Source organism: Lutzomyia longipalpis, chromosome 4 (assembly GCF_024334085.1).
Source record: "Lutzomyia longipalpis isolate SR_M1_2022 chromosome 4, ASM2433408v1".
Lineage (NCBI taxonomy): Eukaryota > Metazoa > Arthropoda > Insecta > Diptera > Psychodidae > Lutzomyia > Lutzomyia longipalpis.
The window spans coordinates 10,330,477-10,355,764 of NC_074710.1; the positions used below are offsets into that span (position 1 = coordinate 10,330,477).

General features: G+C 31.9%; 2 protein-coding genes across 2 annotated transcripts in view; both read right to left on the bottom strand.

Annotated features, from left to right (window-relative positions):
* LOC129796209 (mitochondrial uncoupling protein Bmcp-like) overlaps positions 1–25,288 on the bottom strand; it is a 590,308-nt gene that overhangs the window by 107,088 nt on the left and 457,932 nt on the right. The window lies entirely within an intron of this gene.
* Positions 1–25,288, bottom strand: part of LOC129796088 (RNA polymerase II elongation factor Ell) — a 49,364-nt gene that overhangs the window by 13,997 nt on the left and 10,079 nt on the right. Inside the window, exons 2-4 of the mRNA XM_055837807.1 lie at positions 12,309–12,356; positions 868–1,094; positions 358–789 (exon numbers count right to left, since the gene is read on the bottom strand). Of these exons, the coding sequence (XP_055693782.1) occupies positions 358–789; positions 868–1,094; positions 12,309–12,356 (707 nt within the window). The remainder of the gene's footprint in view (positions 1–357; positions 790–867; positions 1,095–12,308; positions 12,357–25,288) is intronic.

Below are 25,288 nucleotides of genomic sequence, written 5' to 3' on the forward strand. Positions count from 1 at the left end.
AAATTTTTATTTTTAACGTCAATTTGTTCTCGCAATCACTCAGAATTGATTTGATTTCTTCGATTAAATATTTTTCTTTAAAAAAAATATTCCTGATTAAATCTAATTTTAGAAGAATATCTTAGAAAATCTATTTAAAAATATATTTTAATGTAATAACGACGTAAGAATCAAATCTTCTTCTTGAGCAAATTAGCTTATTTTATTGAAGTTTGCACAAGCTCTTTTTTTTCTCATCAAACAAATTATGTATCAGGAAGAATCTTGAAAGATTCTTCTACAACTTCCATTAACTTTTCAAATTGAAAAAGAAACAATTAAAAAAAAATTAGTGAATAGAAAAAAAAAACAACTCACTTTATCGATCTCTTCATGATGTCGGGATTCCCACCTCGTGAAGATGAACTCTGATTACTCCGATTGGCAACTCTATTAGGCACTCTACTTGCTCCACTTCCAAACACTTGGGTACCACCATTCACTCCGGCGGCGACACCGAGACTTCGACTCCCCGTCGTCATCCCATTTGTCGCCTTGAGCGATGGCGACGACGCAGACGTCGCACCATGATTATTGGTAAGATTATTACTACTACTATTTAAAACACTAGTTGAATTTGATGCAGAAGCTGCTGAATTGAGGTGAAATGAATCACGTTTGTTGTATGGTGTTATCGAAGACGTAGAACTTGAAGAAGAATTGCTAGGAATGTTACTCAGACGATTACTCGATGGTTTCAGCTTTACTCGCCGTCCGATGTCTGTTTGATTAGGTTTTATTTCTCGAGTACTGCAAAAGAAAAAACAACAATTAACCAATCGTTCTTTATTTTTAAATTTAAACACAATAAATGGTTGTTTTTCTCACCATTTGTTTTTCTGATTTTCCTCAGCCACAGCCATTCTATGTTTCGTCGTTTCATACACATCATCATTGGCATGTATTCGCATTTTGTTGGACAATGTGCCCAAAACATCGAGTTGCCCCTGACTCTGCTGGATACATTCGAAAGATCCCGCGGGACCCTCAATCTCCGACAGGGAGAAACTGAATTTTTGTCCACCACTGTTTGCAACAGATGGGAACGAGATAAACTGCAAAAAAAAATATATTTTTTTATTTATTAATAAATATTTTCATATTTGAAATAATTCAATTCATTTATAAATAAAAAGAATTAGTTTGTGTTCATTTTCATTTTGACATGTGGAAATTTTTGACATAATGGGTGAAATTTATACTTATAATATATTCTTAAAATCTCATAAGAAAGATTTAAGTTTTCTTAATAAGATTAATAAACATTAAAAAAAAGTTTCATAAGAATTTCTCTTTTATTAAAATAACCTTAAGGATTATTAGGAAAAATTTTAAATTTCCTCACTTTTCAGAATCAAAACGTCAGATTTTTTTTAGTCAGGCTGAATAGGATTGAATTCATATTTTCCGAAGATTTTTCATGATGGTCTTCGGGCATCTTAATTCGTTAAAACCATCTCCTTTCGCCCGATTCGAAGTGATTTAAGAACTCTTGAGTTTCGCTTACGAATACTACGAAAATCTTAAGTTATTTCTCAAGAAAACTTTTAAAAAATTCTAAGGATAATTTTAAAAAAATCTTAAGAAAACTTAAGAACTCTCAAGACTGTCTGATTAGTGAATTTAACTAAATAATCAACAGTTCGTTTAATGCTTAAAATCAATTTTTTTTATAATTTTGTGACTTTTAAATGTTAATAAAAAATTAATAAAAAAGAGCAAATCTTTCAACTATCCATGAGATTCGAACTCAAAACTTTAAGCTTTATAAGATCCGTCTCTACTAATTACACCACCAAATTGTTTACATTCTTTAATGGTTGTTGTGGTGATCTGGGTGTTGGGAGTGAGGGAGATAGATAGATGTGTCAGGTGAAGGGTTATGTGTAGAGTGCACAATAAAGAGGCAGAGTGAATTATCTATATAAATAAGTGTTTTAATTAGCTAAACCCACCCCTGGGGCCAGCGGGGGTACCACAAATTGGCGACGAGTCAAAAGTGCGTCAAGAAATGTAAGTAATTTAAAGAAAAGTGCGTGCAAATGTGCAATGACATTAAGTGAGGTTATGTTATAAAACACACGTGCTGAAATTTTCAAATTTTCATGGAAATTGAGCAGTGTGGGCTAGAAAAGCCACGGAAATGGGTTCCAGGGGTGACTCTATGACTAATAGAGCTATCCTGAGATGGAAAATTCTCCAAAAAGAGAGAAAATGCTCTTCCGGAATGCCCTTTCCATCAATGTGAATGGTAAAGAGTAAGAAATAGAGCAAAGGCTCTACTAAACAGAGGGATATGCTCGGAGAAGCAAATCCGGAAGTTAAATAAAATTATGAAAACATATCAAGATATTGTGCCCTCAAAGGAGGAGAAATTAGTACATATAACCACGAACCGGTGGGTTATAATTGATTGGGAAGCTGCAAAGAGACAGCTTACCAGGAAAAAAAAAAATAATAAAATGTTAATAAATATTTTATTGTCTGAGAATATATAAGAAGAATAATGAAGAAATTTCTTCTTTTTTCAGAACAGACTAATACAGTGTCCGATCTAGTAATTGTCGGAGAATAATTAGGCGAGAGAGACCTAAATTGAGGTAATAAATCAAAGATACAAAGTGAGATGAATTTCCATAAATTGAAGAAATTATTTCAGAGTTGATGGAAAAACTGTGGAACTTGCCACCATTTGATCCTGGCAATGGCTCTGAGGCCAGACGGAATTGGATAGAATGGAAGAGGGCCTTTCAGCACGTAATTGTGGTTCTTGGAGAAACAAACAAGACGAAGCTCAAGAGTCATTTGTTGGGTATTGGAGGCATGAAACTGCAGAAAATCTTCTACGGTATCCAAGGGGCAGATGTCTCAGAAGAAGAAGGGAGCAATATCGATCCATTTGAGGTGGCAATACAAAAATTGGATCAATATTTTGCCCCAAAGAGACATGAGTCTCATGAGCGTCTTATTTTCTGCAAAATGGACCTGGAAGAAGATGAACCAATCGAGAAATTCATGGTTCGAATAAAGCAGCAAGCATCGAAGTGTAGTTTTGGTCGAACCGAACAAGAAAGTCGCGCGACAAGCATAATTGACAAGGTCTTAGTAGCAGCTCCCGATGACCTGCGCGAGAAGTTGCTTGCTCTGGAAGACCTTACGCTGGAATCTCTGGAAAGAACTGTTAATTCTTTCCAAGCAATTCGGAACCAAGTGAAACAGATGACCACCACGGAGTGTGAGACTGATATACAGGACGATGAAATTAATGAAATCAGAGGAACAAAGGCAAAATCACGTAAGTGCTTCCGATGTGGGAAAGAACATGATTTCTCCAAGATCCAAAATTGCCCTGCGTATGAGAAGGAGTGTCACAGATGCAACAAGAAAAACCATTTTGCGTCTGAGTGCAAGTCATTGAAAAGGAGCCGAGGAGATCAAACCTCATCAGATGAAGATTACAAAAGCACAAAACGCCGGAAGATTGAAGGCAAAGGGTCTCTGAAGCAGGACGACTCTGAGGATGACTCAAGTGATTCAGATTCAAGTGAGTCAGATTCAAGTGGGTCAGATTCAAGTGGGTCAGATTCAAGTGGCTCAGATTCAAGTGATGTATGCAGCATTGGAATTGGAGATGAATACATTCGCTGTGAGATTGGTGGTGTACCGACAGAAATGCTCATTGACTCTGGATCTACAAATAATGTGATTGATGAAGGCACTTGGGCCTATATGAAGAAGAAGGGGATTGAGATAACGAATTTCTCCACGACCTGTAAGAAACAGCTGAGGGCTTATGGACAGAAGACATGCTTGCAAATTATGGGTGTGTTCGAAGCTATGATGGTTGTTGAAGACAACGGAGATCAATATAAAACAGTTGCAGAATTTTATATTGTGGAAAATGGGACACATTCGCTAATGGGGCGATCATCCGCCATCAGTTTGGGGTTGTTGGAAATTGGACTTCCAAGTTCCCGGAAAGCTGCGGAATTGACGGATGATGGAGAGTCCTCCAGGAGCCAGTACTCTTGCCACGCAAATAAGGTAATGCAGCAAACTCGCGGAATCAAGGATCCTTCCAACGATTTCTCGCGGAAATTGTCGGAATGGAGAGGGCTTTATGTGTACTTCATGGAGTTCTGCAAGGAACACGATATCCTGGTCGACAGCGCAATTCCAAAGATACATGATATTGAGCTCCAGCTGATCTCTTCGGAGTGCCACAAGCGGAACAATTTTCGAGAAACAAAGGGAGAGAATGTGGAAGATCGAAAAGGAAATGACGAGGAAACTGATGTACACGAGAGAAACCGGAAGCTGTTCACGGTCTCCGCTCAGCAAAAGCTTCTGGCCAGTGGTGGATTACCCAATATGATGTAACAAACAATTTCGACCAAAATACAAAAGATTCCCTGCACCGCAGAGTCACCAGATACTCCTGAGGGCTACATCACGAGTACTGTGAGGACTTCAGAACAACGTAAGGTCTAGGCTTTGAAAGGAAAAGGGAGATGTGGTGATCTGGGTGTTGGGAGTGAGGGAGATAGATAGATGTGTCAGGTGAAGGGTTATGTGTAGAGTGCACAATAAAGAGGCAGAGTGAATTATCTATATAAATAAGTGTTTTAATTAGCTAAACCCACCCCTGGGGCCAGCGGGGGTACCACAGTTGTTAAGCAATTTAGAGTCATTCTAGAAACATAATTCTTACAAAATAGCTACAATAGATCCCTTGAGTGACTAAATGACTGAACATGTAGGTGTCACGTCTTAATAGAATGCAAATTACACAGCTTTGCATTGTAAATATATAATCTGAAAGTAAACGTTAATACCGTTTAACTGATTGAATTCAAAACCAACCAAAGATGATCGTTGTATGTTTTTTGTGAGATTCAATAGTCAATATATGGGTTACAAAGTGAAGAAAGAGAGAATCACTCTGTGAATAAATTGATATGTGGTCAATATAAGGCAGTGGTGTGAGTGCCGCACGGAAAGAAAAAAGTTGTACGGTACAGAAATTGACATATATCCAAGTCAGAAATTCTTATATGTCTCTGCCACGCATAATTTGTACTCGAGCCAGTTATAGCTCCAGTCTCGGCTACAAAAGAATTGTAACTGACTCACAAATTTTGTAATTTTTTTCCAATACACACATAAATATAGTCATTTTCATAAATCACCGGGAAAACTATGAGATTTTCCGACAAATTATGAGATGTTACTGTAAATGGGTCCACAGGAAAATTGCACTTCTTCAGAGAAAGTCAACAACACCATCCCATAACCTAATTTTTGAATGTTTTGATTTTTCTCTAAAATTTCTGAGCTAGAAATTTCAAATGCCTGGGAGAGACATAATTCATTTCTACCCTGGACATTGTTATATTCTAACGCCAAATAGCTGGGAGAAATATTTTTTGTGTCTACCTTGGCTATTTATTTTTTTCCGTGCGGAGAATCTGTCGTGTGTCTTTATATGGGATTAAAGCATACACATGACGATCTAAGAGTGATACATACATATACTTTTTGCATACTTCTCCTTTAAGAAGTGGAGAAGTGGAAATAAATAAAACCCAGATAAAAAAAATAAATATAAACATCACAGCTACTACAGCTGACATCTTGCTCATCCACGAAGGCATTTAATATTTGTCAATTCACCTGTTTTTTTACGAATACATTTCTATTGAGAAATATAGTACATTTTCTCATTCATTCACTTCAAAAAAAAAAATATGAAGAAAAAGAAATAATTTGATCCACACGACGCGTGTAAAAAAAAATGTCGAAAGTAGAGAGAAGAATTTGGGTGAACCGACATTATTTTTTTTTATTATTACAATGAAAACTTCTTCTTCAGTCCATTCAATATTTTCCCACAAAAATTTACAACGAGTCCACAGAGAATTTCCTCAAAAAAAAAAAAAGTAACCAACAAAGTGATAAGTCTATACAAAAATTCTTGTCGCACACAGAAAGTCAACTTCCAGTTGGGTGTGCAAGAATGAGGAACAGAAAGTACATAAATGAAAAGAAAAACAGTGTCACCGCGCGCAATCTAATCAAATGGTTCGCAAGTTGGCAACATACTTTCGTGAAAAAGGAATTAAAATATAACATTTTTTTTTCTTTTCAACCAATTGACATCAATATGTAATTGTTATTGATTACAGGAAGCCAATGAGTGATTTTTTTGCAATTTTCTCGTTCTACCATCGTTTTCGATAAAGGCAACGAATACACATTAATATTATTACCTTCTCATATGTAGTGGTCTCGTTTGTAAATGAAAAAAAAAAATGAAAATGCAGAAAATTGCATTCAATAGACGGAAAAAGTGTACACAAGTTTCATCCACTTATATACATAAATACTAATAATATTAGTTTGTAATACACATAGACGTCTCAACACATTGAAAGAAAAAAAAGAAACCTCCTTATCATTGAACAATGTTAACTGCAAATTCATTAAGATGCTTTAATCTAATCAATAAACACGCGGCTATCACACAGAAGATGGAGAGAAAAATCCTCTACTAGAAAACACATGCCGCTCATTGAAATTTTTTTTAAGTAGGTAGCGCTTTCTCGTGGGTAATAAAATATTTTGAAAATTCTCTTTGTATGAGATAATAGTGATAAGAAAAAAGCAATGGGACAACACGCTGAAGTTTAGTTTTTATTACCCTCAAGTTCTTCTCAATTAACATTTACTTTTCTAGAAAATTTTGCGGAAAGAAGTCTATTCAGCTATGAGATTCCCTGGGCCGAGAGATTTTGTCCCTTTAAATGTTTCAATCACATTAATGTTTCTTTGATGATTTTGTCGCTACGAAACATTCATGCGAATATTTTGAAACATTTAAAGGGACATAATTGTTTGTGGTCGCCAATTTTTGGGGCATTTTGTATGATATCCTTGCTGGCTTTTTTCTCTATGATTCGAATGGAAAATGAGGAGTTTCTCCGGCGATTTTTTATCCATTTTTCATTCCCTATACAAGATTATGTGGGGGTAAAATTGTTTATTCGACTAAGGGAAACTTCCATATTACAACTGAATAGACTCCTATCAAAAATTCCCTGGCATATAGGGATTAACTAAAAATTCAATCCCTCATCGACTAATTTAGGATCCATCGAAGTGAAATCCATATAGTTTCAACATAAGAAGTAAAAAAAAACACAAATTGGCCGCCTTCAAAACGGAACTGCCTATGGAACAACAACAGCAAAAAAAATCCAATGATATGGGTAATAAATTGCAGAAAGACATTGGAGAAAGAAAAATGAACGTCAAGGTAAGAAAAAAATCCACCTAATTATTGTCTATCTTTCGCACAATCTTAAAACTTTAAGCATTTACAGCTTTTAGTTAATTCACTTTGAAAACAGCTAAAAAAAATTTTTTGAGGAGAAAAAAGTGATACTCTTTGCACACGCACACACTCCAAAGAGTTTAATGAAAAAGCATTATTGGTGAGCTTTTTTTCGGACTGGGGGAAGAGTACCCAAAAACTAACCAACTTGTGAAAAAATACAAATTAATCTTAAGCATAAAATAAGCAACTAAAGGAGTGGTAGAAAGTGAAATACGCAACTGTATGCTCGTCAATACGGTGAATTATTTCAGATAGAAATGTTTGCCCTCCCCGTTCATGGAAGCCCCCCGTGGAGAAACCCACTTTTATCTATACATACATATGTATGTATGAGTATGTAGACCCGCAATATGCCACAATTTCATAATTCATTGTAACACCGAATGCGAAAAAAATAATTAAAGAAGACAGATACATTTTTCATTTTTTTTTTATGTTTCGTCCCCTATTTTTGACATACTTAAAAATAAATTCAATAATTATAGGAAAGAGCGGGGTAAAAACAAATCACTTATGGTTTCGAAAAAAGCTTAAAATATCATATTTCATAGGTAGATGAAACAAAATGATCTGAGAAAGAATTGTAGGGCATTAATTTGTTAAGAAATGAACTTTTTCCAAACACTAAAGTGACTTTTTGCCCCGCTCTCCCCTACATATTTAATTTTATTTGAGATGCTATAAGAGGCAATATAAGTCATTTAATGAGAAATATCCACATAAATCGAAAAAAGAAATTTTCAAGAAATATTTATAGAGAAAAAAATACAAAGATAATGACGGAATTCGAAATCTCTAAACTCATTGAAAGGACATCATGTCCTAACCTCTATTATACTAGAAATATCCACAGTTCGGTTAGAAGAAATTTTAAAAATAGAGATTTTAATTAGTTTTACTCACATTTCATTCATTCAATAAAACAACAATAAATTTTTAAAGGGAAAAAAATTGAAGGTTTACGAATTACATACGTATGTATGTATGTAGGTACATAAAGCACCCAATCATTGAATATAAAAGCAATATGTAATTGTTTATTGAGGGAACAATTGCATTTTAAAATGAATTTCAGATTAAACGTGCTATTTCGCAAGTATCTCTTTCACTTATTCTCCAAATCTTTTTTTTTTTATTTAAATTTAATTTGAAGCAACAATTTTTTTACTATTCTCCGAACTAGATGTTGATGAAAGATTATTATAATTTGAATATCTCTGTGTGGTGAGATAATAACCGAAAAACTTCTTCTATGATAAATTCCTGATACTATATGTGTGCCTTTTGAGAGAGCAAGGAGGAAACAAAGGGGATTTTGGAGATTAATACATCATGTGGGAGAAGCATGTGAAAATTCCATGAATTTATGGTGGTTACAGCAAAAGTAAAACCACAATATTGGCGCATCTACACACACATAACACGGTTCTCGCATCTTCGTTGACCTGTCACTCGTGGATCAAGACCACAAAGTTGGTGACAAGATAAGAAGCAAAATACAACGAGAATTTCAAACATTTGGGGAAGAACAGTCTGTGATTTACAACTTCTACCTCATCATCTCATATTCAATCTGTCTACAATATTCATCTCAGAACCATTCAAGTTACATTTCATAATTAGATTTAATTAATTTTAACAATTCCATTCAGAATTTGCGGCTCTTTTGGTCCGTCATTTTGTTTTAAACGTCAAAAAGACATCTGTCACATTTAGTTATGTCAAAATTAAAGTGTCAAAAAGAAGTGTCAAATCTTCTTTCTATTGCTCAAACTAATTTGAACGAAGCTTTAATTCTTCAAAGCGAAAAAAAAAAGAAATATAACAAATTAAATAAAATTAATTTATCTGTCTTAATAATTGCACCTAGAAAAAAAAACATGCACTCAACAATATTGCGAAATTAATCACCTCAAATGAAGGTCAGAATGTATTCTATCCACCACTCTGATTGGGAAAAACCAAAGAGATGACTAGCAGTGGACACTCTAATGAAAGTTGTAAATAAGATATTTTCTTTGACTTTGTATCAACCCCACGATAAGTTTGCCCCATATCACACAATTGCACATGTCTGGCTGTAAATATTTTATGTTTAGCTTGCTCTCAACCCCCCCCCCCCACCCCCAAGGCACCCAAACATCCCACCCACAGTCCTCATATTAAACCACATACACCATTTTAACGGTTGGAAGTCGAAGGAAAATTCCTTGAGAATTCCAAACTATAAGAAAAAAATTAACCCTCCGGTCTTGTCTTTTCGCTACCACTGCATACTTGCTCGTTTTACACATAAATCTTATAAATAAATTATATATTTTCACGTCTCACGACGACACATTATATATGTGAAGTAGAAGTAGTGTAAGTGTGAAGAAAAACTAATAAAATAAAGTTTTTCATTCTTTGCAAGATGCGTGCACTATATACAAATTTCATAAACATCAAATTCGATTGAACATATCTGTCTCAACAATAAACATATTAACTTATAACTATGAGAATAATTGAACGTAATACATAATGTGAATGAATCTGAAGATTTGTTGATTATTTTTTTCATTTTATAGGTCTTTGCTCTATAAATGTGAAATTTAAACTCTCCATGGAAGTTTGTGGTTTCAATTCATATCGTGGTTAAAGTGTCGTTTTAATTGTATTGAATTAGTTTTAGTTAATTATTTTATAATTGCCATAGAAAATGAAATATTTCAATGGAGAATGTTTAGCTTATTTTGTGTGATATTAAATTATATTTAACATAAGGGATGGTCACGTTATTTTGGAAACTCGGGGACTTTCAAGAGCGATTTTCAAGCCAATTTTTAAACCAAAAATTCGAAATTTGCTTGCACTCTTGTTAAATGGCCAAATATTGATAAGAATTCAGTATTTTCAATTTTGAAAATAAATTTTTGTGCTCAAAAAAATTATTTGAAATTCTCACATTTTGGCCATTTTGTTCCTGTAGAGTTTCCAAAATAACGTGACCATCCCTTATTTAACCTAACTTTCCTATTTAATTTCAACAAAGAACTCTATTCATTTATACATGGAAATAATTCTTATTCTAGAAATTAATAATAATCTTTCTAATCTTCTAAAAAGTATTAAAAAAAAAAAGAAACATTCAAAAATCACCAAGAATACATCTCATTTTCCTTGGAATCTGCTCAAAGTTAATCGACAAATATATTAATCAAAAAATGCAAACAATGACGTCATCATTATTACACAAGCCACGCCCACATTGTACCTGAATTTTCTTTAGAATGTTTAAAACATCCTTATATGCTTAAATGTCTGAATCGATGATTTATTATCTAATAAATAAAAAAATATCATCAAATAGTTATTTAAAACAATGTTTTTTTTTGCATTTTAATTTCATTTTTGTTCATAAAGTATTATTAAAAAGTCAAAATTGTTTATAAAAAATAATTTATAATCTTTTTATTTCCGCATAATTTCTACATAACACATTTTTCACGATAAATGGCATATCATTCGATTGATAGTTGGTGAAAATGAATGTAAAAAACCAATTGTGTGACAAATTTTCCATTAATGCTTACATTTTATGCATATGGACGTGTAAATACGTATATAGTATCATTTGAGCTTTTCAACCCTCACTTGATGGTTTGGTGCAATTGAGGGGGTGGAAAAGCGTCAGAGTATGGATTTTCAGTGTCTGTTTTTGCGCAGAGTGCAACAGTTTCCCACACTCATTGGTATTTGTGGGGTGTAGAAGAGAATTCGCCTTTTACTGCGGGGGTGTTGTTGTTGCCTGCTGCAAAAAGGGATGGAATGTTCGATTTTGCGCTCTTGTAAAATCTCATCGAGCACGTTGCTATCTGTTTTTGTTTTCTTTTAACATTTTCTTTTTACATAAAAGCTTTCAAAATATTAATAGATTTTTTCTTAAATTAGAATTTCAATTTTCAAAATATTTTTTTGGGAGGAATTCTTTAAAATCTTCTTGCATTTTTATGCTTTTCAATGAGAAAATTGCAACAATCTGTTGCGGAAAAGCAGCGTCGTCACTGATTGATTCTCTAGAGAATTTTCTCTTTTCTCGTATATGTGTATGTGTGTGATGATACTAAGAGAGCTAAGAGAGACATAGGGCGCGCAAAGCTCCTTTTTGGATATGGAAAATCAATAGCAAGAGGTTGTATTATGTTTAATTTTTTTTTTGTTCATGCGGCAGCATCACGCGAAAGGTGCTTTTGGAAAAGTGCAAAAGATATGGGAAAATTTTCTTTTTTTTTCTTTAAGAAGGACACAAAATAATGATTTTACTGAAAAATTATCCATTCCAACGTCTCTTGAAAAAAAGAAGGGATGAGTAAAGTTAGTGCACAAAAGCACACGGCAATTGTTCCACAAGAGAAGATTTTTTTCTATAGTAATAGAGTCAAGTTTACTTTTTTTTTTAGAATTGACATTTTCATTAGCAGAATAATTTTCTCCTTGTACTCTTTTTTCTTACTCATCTCCTTACAACAAGTATGACGCCAATGATGATAAGAAATGTAATCTGTCTTTACCTCATTGTGCCATTTGCACACACTTTCCTCAATATCAAGATAATTTTCCTTCAAGTGCAGTGGAATAATTATAAAAGAGGATAAAGAAAATTTGAGTAGAATGAAAAGTTCGTTAAATGTAAAACTTTTATTGGATTTAAATAAAAAATTGTATATTCAGAAATAAACTAACTTTGAATTATTTATTTTGATACTCTTGCAATATAATTATGTTGTACGTTTTTATTTAAAATTTACATTTCATACTGTCATGTAATAATCTTATGTCAAAAATATCCACTGTCAAAATCAATAAACATCAAAGAAAATTCAAAACTCACCCCTTCATTTCCGAGAAATTGTATTGTTGCTTGTGAACAGGTTTTGCTCTGAAAAGAAAATAAAAAGAATATTAAAATAATTTGATTAAAACAACTGAAATATTATAAATTGAAATTTTAGCTGTCAAATTCTACGTCAATCTCTCTATTTGAATAAAAAATCAAAACTAAAAATTTCCTCAAACTCATCAATTTGTCTTATCAGCTTCAAGTAAAATAATGTGGTGACGCATACAAATTTCACATAAACAATTCTGTTGTCGTGGCTCTTTGGGTTTTCTTATCAATTTTAGATGCTTCAAACATTCAAACACCGGGGGAAGATATTTTCCCTCATTTGATTTCACAAGTAAAAGTAAAATAAAGGAAATAATCTCTTATATTGATTGATTAAAGTATTTTTCTTACCTTACCTTACGTTGTATGTTAATATTAATTTGTACAAATTACTTTGTATATAAAATTGCTGGGTAAATAAAAAAAAACTTATATCTGTATACATAAATTTTCTTCCAAGAATCACCATATAAACCACAAATCGTGGCACTATCGCAAATGAGAATGCCAATAAACTTTCAAGTTTCTTTATCAGGCCATGGGTAAACATTTTTATTTTTCAGTGTAAATGCTTATTTGGGAAAATATATATAGGAGGGGAATTAATGGAAAAAATTATATACTCCCCTAATACATATACCTACATAATAAAGCTAATAAAGTGTGTCTATATGTGATAAGAATTATTCAATTTACCTCTACACTCAAAATATTTCAAATGAGCATTCTAAAATATGAGTACAGATAAATCCAGGAAAAATTTTAACATAAAGGGGATGTTGCATATTTTTGTGAGCATATTTATCCCTTCAAAATGCTCTCTTATGCATTGATCAACGTGCATCGTCACATTTTAATTCATATTCTTTGGCAAAACACGTGCATAATCTCAAAAAGACAGATGTTTCACTTGGTAAGGTAGTGAGGTTTCGAAAAGGAGAATGAGAAGAAGAAAAAACCAACACCTGGTAATACACGGTAGCAAATATTGCAAAGGAAACACACAGTTTATGCAAAAACAGTTCGAGGTGCAATATTTTCTTTTTTATCCATTAACTTCAATTGAAATAATAGCCAAATAGAAAACAAAACTAAGCAATTAATTAGTAAAAATATTGATTTTTGTTCTTGCCATGTGTCTTTTATAATTTAGAATTTGGATTTGAAGATTGATACACTCCTATTTATTAAATTGCCTCACGTTGTTGTATTAAGAAAGCTTCCTACAATTGTACTTTCAACAAAAAAATAAATAAAAATCAATATAAACAAATATCAAAATTGCTAGCCACTACGTAAAACCTACTGCAGACGAATCTTCTGCTGTATTTGAGACACTTCTTTGAGATTCAACCAAGAACAACAATGATTTTCATGCACCTCAACATTGTGAAATTCAAAGAAACCTCCACAGGTAAGAGATGAAGGAAGAGAGAGAGAGAAAAAAATAATCACAGCATAGGCAGGTGTTGAGTTTTTTTTTAACCAAAAAGAGTCTTCCTCATCTTTTGGACATACATATTGGGGCACAAACAGTTGAAAAGATGAATCTCTCGCGATTGAATGAAAGAGAGCAGATGGCAAAGAAAAAAAAGTGCACACACCAAAAGGTAGTGCTTGGTGGTGCCTCAATATGATGATTCTTACGTCTGGAGCTGTGCCAGAAAAAAAAGAAGAGAAATTTGTGTGTGAGTCAGAACGAAAAAATGCCTCAAGACAAAATCATTCTCTCCCACTGAAATTCATCCCAAAGAAAATTTTCATCCATTTCAATCAGCTGGTGCGGCACGAGTTTGGGTACAATCATCAATACCAGCATGGCATATTAGAACAAAATTTTCATACTTCTTCCCGCAATTGCTGGTAGCATAATGCTTCTTTTCTCTCTCTCTCTCACACTCTGTGTATAAAATATGTATACTCTATGTGTAGAAAGTTCCGTAAGAAGAATGGATCGACCTTGGAAGATTATCTTGAGTTCCACTTCTTCGAGACACCCATTTGGACTCGTCGAACTATTTGTGCCACAATCTCTTCTCTAATAACAATATTGTGTATACATTTTGTAACTTTTACAGATCCACAATAATTATCATGTGCGTGCCATGACTGGATAGCCACAGAAGAGATGGATGGATAGACATGGGAAACGTTCTGATATTTGTGATTCTTAAGCAAGAAAAAAAGATTTTTTTTCAAACTCACTGCTTTTGCATAATTTCAAGTATTTTAGCAGTAAAAATAATAAAAAATGGAGAATAAAATTCTTAAGAGGTCTTTGAAGAAAATATTAAAAATTATTCTGTCAAAAATCTTTCATATTTTCTTACAATTTGAAAGTTTGATTTTGACAGTTAGTTCAGTAAAATCATTCTATTGTAGATGAATAATAGAAAAACAATGTCTAATGCTTAGGAAATCTTTCAGAAAGTTCTTTAAATATTTCCTAAAAAGAATTTTTCTTTTAGGCACTACTAAAGAATAAAACAAGATGTCAGAGTATTAATTTTTTGATAGAAAACCAAAAATCTTACAACTAGGAAAACATTTACGGATCGATTCAATCAAATAAACGTTGTTCTCGTTTATTCCATTTCAAAGTTGTAGAATTTTTTGGTAGTATATAAAGAAAATTCAAAGATTTTGACAGTTAGATTTGTTCGTTAGGCGTATTTTATGACACGATAATGTAACGATTTAAAAACAAAAACTTTCAAGATGCAAGAAAACAATTTTTTTACTGAATCAATCCTTTAATTTTTTTTTATAATAAACAAGGTTTTTAGGTGATTAATTTTACTTTTATTGCGCTGAATATTGAATTGAAAACAATAGCTGTAAACATTCCATTACAATAGCGTGCAAAGTACAAAAATCATTAACTAAAATATGTCAAGCGGTAATAATTCAATTTATTGTTTTTTTCCAAAAAAAAAAGTTTACTTCTTATAGCATTTTCTACCTTAATTAGTTCAATTTCTTCTCTGAGAATTCAACCCTCTAACACTTTGAATGTCCTTGGTGGTACTTAAGTAGATCACCACAAGTTGATGGCATGAGGTTTAACCATTAACTGAGAATAAATCAATACAATTTGTGTTTCTACTTTTTTAATAAAAATTTAATTTTGGTTAATTTTTTTGTAATAAGAAAAAGATTTGGCAGATAGTTCTAAAGACAATATTTAAAAAATCTCTTACTAAACCATTTTAAGAACATTTAAAAAAATATTTTTATTCTTTTTTGTGTGTGAAAAGAGAACTTTCCAACATGCTTAGGTAATTGATAACGAAAGCACTTTATATTTTTTCACATTCACCTGCAAAACGTGCCATATGTAGTATTTTTTTGTTAAGCAAATATGTTAAACATTAAAAAACGTATGATAAATGGCCTTGTTATCATTCACAAATCCCGCCATGAGTTTGTTTTGTAAAAATTACATATTCTTTATAGTTATATACTATCAATTTTCTTTTTTTTTTTTTATTCAACGCTTCTGCTATTTTTTTCCTTCTTTTTCATGCAAAAATATAATATAATACATTTCATTGCGAAATTTCTTTCTTGATAAAACCCACACAAATACAAATGAATATACGTGTAAAGGTTTCTCTATCAAAATTTCTTTGAAATTATTGTGATAAATATGGAACAATCTGTGAGGGGTCAAAAGCGGGCCACTGAGGCATTAAATACCCCATTTTTATGTCAATTTTATCATTAATTTCATTTTTCAGCGAATACTAAAAATATGCAATGATATATTAATACTTTATCGGAAACTCCACGATGAGAACAATAATGTAGGTTACAAGATTTTTTTCTTTCCTTTTGGAATTTACCCAAAAACAAGCCCACAGAAAAATTTACAAATTTATGGCAATGCTAAAGCAGGAATCACTGCATTTTATTCATGATACTCATTCAAAACTTTTCCAAAAAAAAAAACACAACAAAACTTACAAACTCTGTGACCTCAGTGAATATTAATTACGATGAATCACAGAGTCATGTAAAGAATGTCAATGGCTCAGAGGGAATATTTGTAAGAGTTTCAAGGCATTTAAAATGAAATTTGTAGAAATAAACCAGAGAAAACAAAAAATATTGAATGCTAAAAATTTTAGCGTCCTTTTGTTAGCGTCCCTTTTTGCGATTTGCGCGCCACCATTCGTCTAGTACTCTTTCTACCGTATCGCTAAATTGCAACAGAAAAAAAAATCATCACCTTTTGGGCGTATTAGCGCCGGACAATGAGGAATTTATGGCTATATACCAAATACACGCCCGAAGAGCTTTACATTCGCCATTGATATGCAAGAGATCAATTTGGAGATAATTCAAATGAGATATTTTTCTTATATATTATGAAATCCACTTTTAGCTTTGGGTAGAAATCAGTTTGTTGTATTATATGGTTTTATTTTGTATTTTACTTTCTCTCTTAATACAGCAAATTTTATTTCTTTTCTTAAGTTACTTTACCTCCTTTTATTGAATCGTGTTTCAATTTGTGAAATATGTAAAAATAATTTCATGGTAAAATAGAGAAATTTTATTAATAAATGCAATTTGAAGAACTTTTGCAAATTTGAAACCAATGAATGAACTGATGATTAAGAATAAATCTAAAAGAAATTATTATTCATTTTTTTTTCAGCATTTTTAGTAAATCAAATAATTGATTAAAAATTGAGTAAAAGTTATTTTTTAACTTCACTAACCTAGTAAAAGCGTATTCGTTCAACAAAGAAGAAATACAAAGTGAATAGGAAAGAAAAACACTGAAAACCCTATTAGTGAAACATTAAGAAAATGCAGTAATTAATTATTCATGTTATTCAATTGGAGTTTTTTCTTTTATTTTTGCTTCATCATAGAAAAAAAAATGTGAAAATACATTTTCAAGATAAAACTTTCATCATTTCACAATTCTAATGAAATTATTTTCAACTCATCTATGGGAATTCCGAAGAAAATAAAAATAATATTTAATAGTAAAATTATTTAATATATTTCATTGTATACAAAATAAAATAAAACCAAAATATTTTGTACAAAATTTAAAACTACAAGACAAATCAGGGAGAAAAGTTAGCACGTGAAGGAATAAGAGTAAAAAAAATATGTATGTATATTGCAGTATGTATATAAAATCCATCTGAAGGTTCATCTCAAGTTCACATCTGAGATTCGGATACGTAATAAATTATTAATTTATATTCAATGAAAATATTCACTCTGTGAATGCGACACAAATTACGAATGACACACACATCGTTATAGATTATACATGAAAATCTCAAACATTTTATTTACATTTCTGTAAACATTTAGAAAAGTCATTTGGAGAGAAATGTATTTTTTATTTTAATTTTTATTAATCCATTATGGAATAATTTTAAATTTAAAAAAAAGTAGTTTTCTTCTAATGTAGATCTCGTATGTATTCTTGAATAGGATTTGATGACAGCTGTCAAACTGACACAATGACAGTACCCCTTAAATGTCAAATTAGTATACTGTCATATATTTTTTAAATATCCCAATTTATGTCTTGGGAGTCACTGATCATATTTTATAATAAAAATTGCTCGGAAATGAATTGTGGCATTTCACATTCCATGACTTCACCATATCCGCCATGCAGCAACACATCCGCGTGACTTTGTGTAAGTTTTGTTGAATTAGTATATGTGGTCTACGCATACATTTACACAACATCTTGTCTGTGTGAAGACTGTTTTCTATGTATATTGTCTACAGTGAAATGAATCTAATCAGAGTAGTGGCGCGTGATTGTAATCTCCTGAACAATATGCGAGTGACGTCGTTAGTAACCCTTCAACTGTCAAACATTAGTTTAACCCGCCTCTCCTGTCAAAATTGCAAAAATTTCTAGGATGAACTTCCTTCCAGTGGAAACTCTCTCCCTCTCTGTGTATTACTAAATTCTCCATGTGGATAGATCTCACACGCAATAATGCATTATTCATTCACTTGTAGAATCAACCTTTCTCAATGCAAATCAAATCTGTGACCTGCGCACTTCTTACGTCATATGCCGATTGACATGAGGCGTCAATCAGAGAATTGAAAAAGAGAGAAAATAACCAATTCTGAAAAATAGTTTTAAAAAAAAACAGGAAATTTTCACTATTCTTTGATAAACATTATGAGATTTTAAAGGTTTCTACTTATAGTTGTTAAAAAAAAGTTTTTTTTAAGTTAATCTTTCTTTGATAATCTATTAAAGGTACTACTGATTTAAAAAATCAACTGTCAAAATCTTGAGACATCATTAGAAATGAGTGGAAATAAAAGATTTTTGACAGAATTGATACTTTTGCATTATTTTCATTTTTCTCCTCATATATTACATCAACCATGCAAATTAATTAAAGTGATAATACAAATTTTACTTCTATATTTTTTATTTATATATAAATTCCATCATGATGAGAAAAAAATTAACACAAGATCAACGAAGGTAGTAAAACGATTGAACTGCAAAGTGTGTGAGAGAAAGAGAAATCATTATTTAAGTAGTTCATCCATCAAACATTTATAGACTCCACTTAGCACACAATAATTGTCGTTTTTTTTCGGTCTTTTTTCCCGTATATGGAAAATCTTTGATGCAAAATATCAATAAAAGTGTGTAATAGAAGACGATGTTAGTGGAGATCAAGGCTTTAGCGTGCGGTGTATGGGTGAAGTTTACAACTCTGAGCACCTAAAAAGAGTTTCCAAAAATACTCACAGGAGCGCGCTATTGTGTGTATATCATTTTTTTATTAATGGAAAACAACACAATTTAATCATATACTTGGTTGATTCATTCATTTAGTACACACCATGCTTGCAATAAAAAAATATATTGATTTCCTCTACACACTGTCAATGTTGAAAGAAAAAAAAGTAAAGAAAAGCAGTGAAATGAGGGAGAAATCTCCGAAAAGATATCTAACACTTAAACACGAATGACACCCAATTATAGATAGCACAAGAGATAATAGAGAAGAAAGATATTTTGCCATATGATAAAAATAGCCAAACATCATGATAGAAAAGAGACTCCGTCGTCATTTTCCTCTCTCTCTCTCTGTGTTGTACACACTTTGGTACATTCGTTGAGCTATTTAAAAACCTACCTCACACCCTATTCTCTCCTCCACCTCACCTCACAGTACCAATTCAATCACCCACACAATTCACAAAATAATCATTCACAAGAATTTCATTCTCTCTCTCGCGTATCGCTGTCGTCCTTTCATCCTACATCCCAAATATTTTCTTAGAAACACCATTAAAGATATCCTTTTAGGAGTAAATATTTTGAAGGAAAAAAATCCGGTCACCAACAGGAAATAAATTGAGGGTAATGTGCTTTTATGTTTATTACTTTTTAGAACTCTTAGTATGTGGTATATATTATTTTACCTTGTTTTGGGAAGTAGGTAATAAAAATATAGCGATTATTTTGGATAATAAAATTCTCTGCTAGAATAATTAGCTATTTATTCTCTGTAATTGTTTCTATTCTCCCCTGTTATTCGATAAGCTACATACTAAGAAACAACTGCGTGCTATAGGGCCAAGTAAAAAGTTGCTTTAACAAATATTCTCAAACCTTTTCATATGGTACCTGAGGATAATGGAAATAAACAATCGAACTGTCTTTGTATCCCATTCGGTTTGTTTTAATAAATCGGAAAATTTCCATGTTTTTTCAAACGGAATTATAATTTGTTTTTTTTTTATGGAAGAAAATTCTTACAGAAAAAAATGTGTAAATTAATGTTTCATGTTTCTTGAAACTCCACAATAAAATAAGTCGAAAGAGAAAGAAAAAATATATGGCCACGAAAAAATATATAAATGGTAGCTACAGAGTCATTATATACCTCTAGAATTTAACAGGAAATCAGGTTGTACTGCCAATGTGTCAAATATTTTGATAAATAATTTTAACCCTTTAGCGTCCAACGTGAAACATAAAAACATTGAAACATGCGCTCTTTTATCGCGATTTTTATTCTATGAATTTTTTTAGAGGACTTTTCTCAGTCAGAACGTCTTCTTTGGCCCTTTATGCGTGAATTTGATGCATTTGTAACATGGAAAAACAATTACATTAATAAATAATTGAAAAAGTAAAATGTTTTACGTTTGGGTCAGCGTATGACCCAAAAAACGTTAAAGGGTTAAAAAAAGAAGAAGAATTATAACGTACTGACGCGAAATAGTCTTTTAACGATTACTGTTTTCACGCGCTATAAGACCCCGGTCTGAGTTTTGACATTTCTTTTTTGACAGAACTAATCAATAATGTCAACTATTGACAGTAAATTCCTAACAATTTAGACGTTTTTTTTTTTTTTTTGAAAATTTCAATTTAGAGATTCTACTTGTCTCATTTCTTACACAATCAAATGCATCATGGTGTCAACTTATTGAACAATACCCATCGAAATATGCAAATGCCATATTGACATTTTATTGTTTCCTCACCTAAGTAATCACGATGCGAAAATTTTCAGCCATATATATAATGTAGGTTTGGTAATTTTGTAGCAAAAGAACCTCATCTGATCAGACCAATGTGTGTGTGCAATGTATAATATAACATAAAATAGGTCATTGAATTGATTAAGATTATTTCTCCATTTAATAAATCAAAAGCAGAACTCTTCATATAAAATATACCTATATATACTTCACACATTATATCGAAAACTACAGTTTCCGTCTAATTTCTTTCCGGATGACTGTCCATTCATCTTTAGATCCACTAAACTCCAACATAGTTCTTTTCATATTGATTAACGAAAAAAAATCTGCGAATTTCCTAAACCATGTAAAAAAATTAAGGGTTTGCCCCAAATGAGTAATTTTGTAACCAAAATTACTAAGTTTTAATACTTAAAAATAAGTAGTTAAATCTTACTAATTCGTCTGTATGATGTAATTGACCTTTGTATAATAGTATCAAAAGTACATTGTTTTGCGATAATGATTTGTAGTATGCTATCTTTTTCGATGCGACAAGTTATGTATTCTCTGAAAATGTGGTCACTTCCTCCACCTCCATGTTATGCTACCTTGGAAGTATAATCTTACATTGGCTTCTTAATTCTCTCTTTCTCTTTTGCTCAAAAGTATTTTATATATACATACATAGCGCACGTCTATACGTTCAAGTTTTCAGTTCCGTGATTCACTTTCACCTAACGGACTCCAACTTCACGTTTTATTTTTATATATGTATATATTTACAATAAATTTCTTACAGTAACATCAAATGGGGTATAAATATCCATGCTATATGGAATTCTATTTTTAATTAATAAATCTTCCATTTACCATCTGAATATTCTTCTATATCGCTTTGTGTATTAATTTTACAACAATTTATCCATTTCATCGTTTAAAGGCAAATTTTTAACTTCTCAGTATTTTTTTTCGTTCATTTTTATGCGCATAATGTTGACACAGACTTATAATTTTTCCTATGCACACATCTTCAATGCTCATACACGTTTCTAAAAGCAGCAATGTGTATTCAAAAGGTATGCGAACATGATAGATAATGTCTTTTTTTCCACAATATATTTTCAAATAAATACTACTATATGGTGGCAAAATGTTGTACGACAACAGCTGATTTTTCAAATTCACTGAACGATTTTCCCATGAAAAAGGTAAAAGAAAAAAAAACAACATGTCAAATCAACGCGTAAAGATGGCGCAATTTTTAAGTCTAAAACATCGTGATAAATTGGTAATGAAGGTGATTTGAATAGTTAAAATTTCACATTAAGTATTCTCGGATCATTGTTCGAGGGAAAAACAAACCAACAACAACAAAAGAACGATGAACATTGACAGCAAAATCAACGATTTATTGCCAAGTTTGTTGACACTCAAGCATACAGAAAACAAATTATCCTTGGATGCAATGAAAATTTATTCCAGGCACGCACCTTTAAAAGGACTTTTTTTTTACCCAGGACACCAATCATTTTTTTTTTCAATTAAAACTAATAATAATTTTTACAGTGAATGGTTATCTAAATTGTGGTTCAATGTAGAGAAAAACAACTAATTATTGTTTTAAAGTGTTTACTAAAGACACCTCTTTTTTCATCTACAATTATAGCACCACAAACTTTATCAACTTCCGTTTGTGTGGAAAAATTTTTCCCGAAAGAACTCTTTCTTCATGGTGTTGTACATGGTGTTACACATGTTGCTAATTTGGCAATATTTTAACTCTTATTTCAATAATTAATGCTGCTACTGCGAATGCCACCAATTAACATACTTATAGCAATTTGTCTTCGTGATCAACACACTCCGAAAATATATATCGTGTATGTATTATACCCTATGTTGACTTTGAGTCCACACGCATTTATTACAACCAAAAAGAAAGAAAAACGAACCAAATGATAAGCACAGAAATTTTGTGATAGCTCCAACAGTAGTTTTCTGTATTGAAATATTATGAAATATACGACTGTATAAAAAATTCTTTTTATCCAGGATTCTCAAGTCAATAACCTCAATAAAAATTTCTTTATATTGCAAGACACCCGAGACACATACCAAAGATATTAGAAGCGTAATGGTTGTCAGCGTGTGATCGGTTTCTGATTTTTCTTTTAGCTTTGCAATTAAAGGTATCATCAATACGTTTGATTAAATAAGATTTCAATTATCTCTGTCAAAATTTTGAAAGTATGACCTCTTCGTGTTAATTAAATGACCTTCAATTTCTCTTGACACCGCAAGTCACGCTCGCATGATAGATTTCCCGCGCTTTTTGTTTATCTCTTTTTTTTTTGTGGAAAATTAGTAAAAAAATTTAGCAACCAGCAGGATATAAATTTATGTACATAAAAACATAAAAGGATATTATTCCAAGACTCAAAGTAAAAAGAAATCAAATATTCACACCAGTGAAAGCAAAATCTGACCTAATTTCTTCCTTCGAAATATTTGAGGTGAAAAATAATCACAACTAAAAAACCACAAAACCCTAATTACCTATAAAATGTAGGTAACAACTTTTAAAATAAGATTTACAATATCATATAACGAAATGATCAAACATCGTTATATTCCTTTGACCACACAAATCACCACAATCAAATTGACCCTATACCAATGCAGCGAGATTTTCCTCTTACCTACTAAAAAAAATACCATTTTATTGCTTTAGATGTGGAGATTCCCAAACTGGGAAAATCCCACAGAGAACTGAAAACCCATCCATCCATCATTAATCAATATTAAATTGTACAAGATAATTGTTTTCAAGTGATAGCATTCACGTCTTTTTTCTATTCCCGCCAATATTTTTATCGTTTATCTGAATACCCGTTGTGAGGAGCTTATGTATTGACATTTGCAAAGTTCTGTCATATATTTGACAGTTGCATCTGTCATTAAGGTTTGACAGAACTATATTTAGGGGTAAATTATTAGTGTTACATGAAGAAATATCAAGATGTATTTAGAAAAATCGTTGTCTTTGGATTTTTTTGTCTAATTTTCTTTTTCGATTGTCGCTGGATGCAAAAATGGAAAATTCAGAAGCAATCTTGTAGTTATTTCTTCAGGTCCTTTATCATATGAAAGAATAACATTTAATCCGTTAAAGAATTTTATTTTCAAAAATTCAAAAATAATAATAAATGTCAAAATTGACAGATATAGCCTAGTAAATGTCAAACATGTCAAATATATTTCACATCGGCTTGTTTGTGCACAATGCGTCTACGGCGTCTACCACAGCCATTGGTATTCCATGAAATTGTTTAGTTTCCATTTTTTGGCTTTCTTTTTGATGATTCATTTATTAACCTAACCAATTAGAATACCGTCTTCGCACCTTTAATGAGTATTTTGTTGGAAGAAAAACGAATGTTAAAAACTATTTTAATTGAACTCCGTCTCAGATAATCAACATAAATATAATACACATCAATTTCCAAAGGCAAATATTGACTTTCCGTCGTGTTTTCAGCATTTTATACATCAGACAAGTTTTTCGGGCCACTATATAGTATGACCTTTATATTCGTGGACTGGAATTCTAAAACGTGTTTTTTAAGACCACAATCGAAGCACATAAGATGAACCTCTGCGCACCTCTGTGCTGTCGAGGAAAAGACATTTTTACATCGTCAAGGAAGCCAAGAAACATTTTAATAAATTTCAAAATAAAAATAATTTCTTGTCTGTTTTTTTCCTGGAGGAATTAAAAGGACTATGTTGTCCAGAAATTACATAGCATAGATAGGGTGGTAATTTATGTAAACTATTTTTTTTTCTCTTTACATTTCTGATGCTACAATGCAACTCTGTGTCAATCACGAAGGAATTTTTTTTTCGCCATTTTTTCTGCGATTGTATGCGAGAGAATCCACTCATTGGGGGCTTCATCGTGGCTGAGATTCGTGTTATGTATGTATATAGTTTTTTTTTATGTGGGGACTCCCCCCGGGTCGTGAGAGACAGAGATCGATGGCAATTATCTCTTCGTCTCACTCATATAAGTACTCCCTCCCCCGTTGAAAAAAAAGGCATAAACACAGTGAAAATAATCTCGCACCAATAGAGTGCGCTACCCAGTCGCACTGTACTGTAAAAATTCACAAGAGTTGTTGCGCCACTCAAGGCCGTTGTGTAAAATTTACCAACATACCCATGTAGTTGTGTCTGTTGCTCTCACCATCCATCCCACTTGCACCCACTAACCTACCAATCTATCTCACACATTCACCCAAAGTACGCAAGTTAATGAATGTCCAATTTTATTATTACCATGGATGTTGTGAAAAAAAACTACCTATGTAAAAAAATATTTTTTGATATATTTTTGAAAAAAAAAAATCTCAACTATATACCTT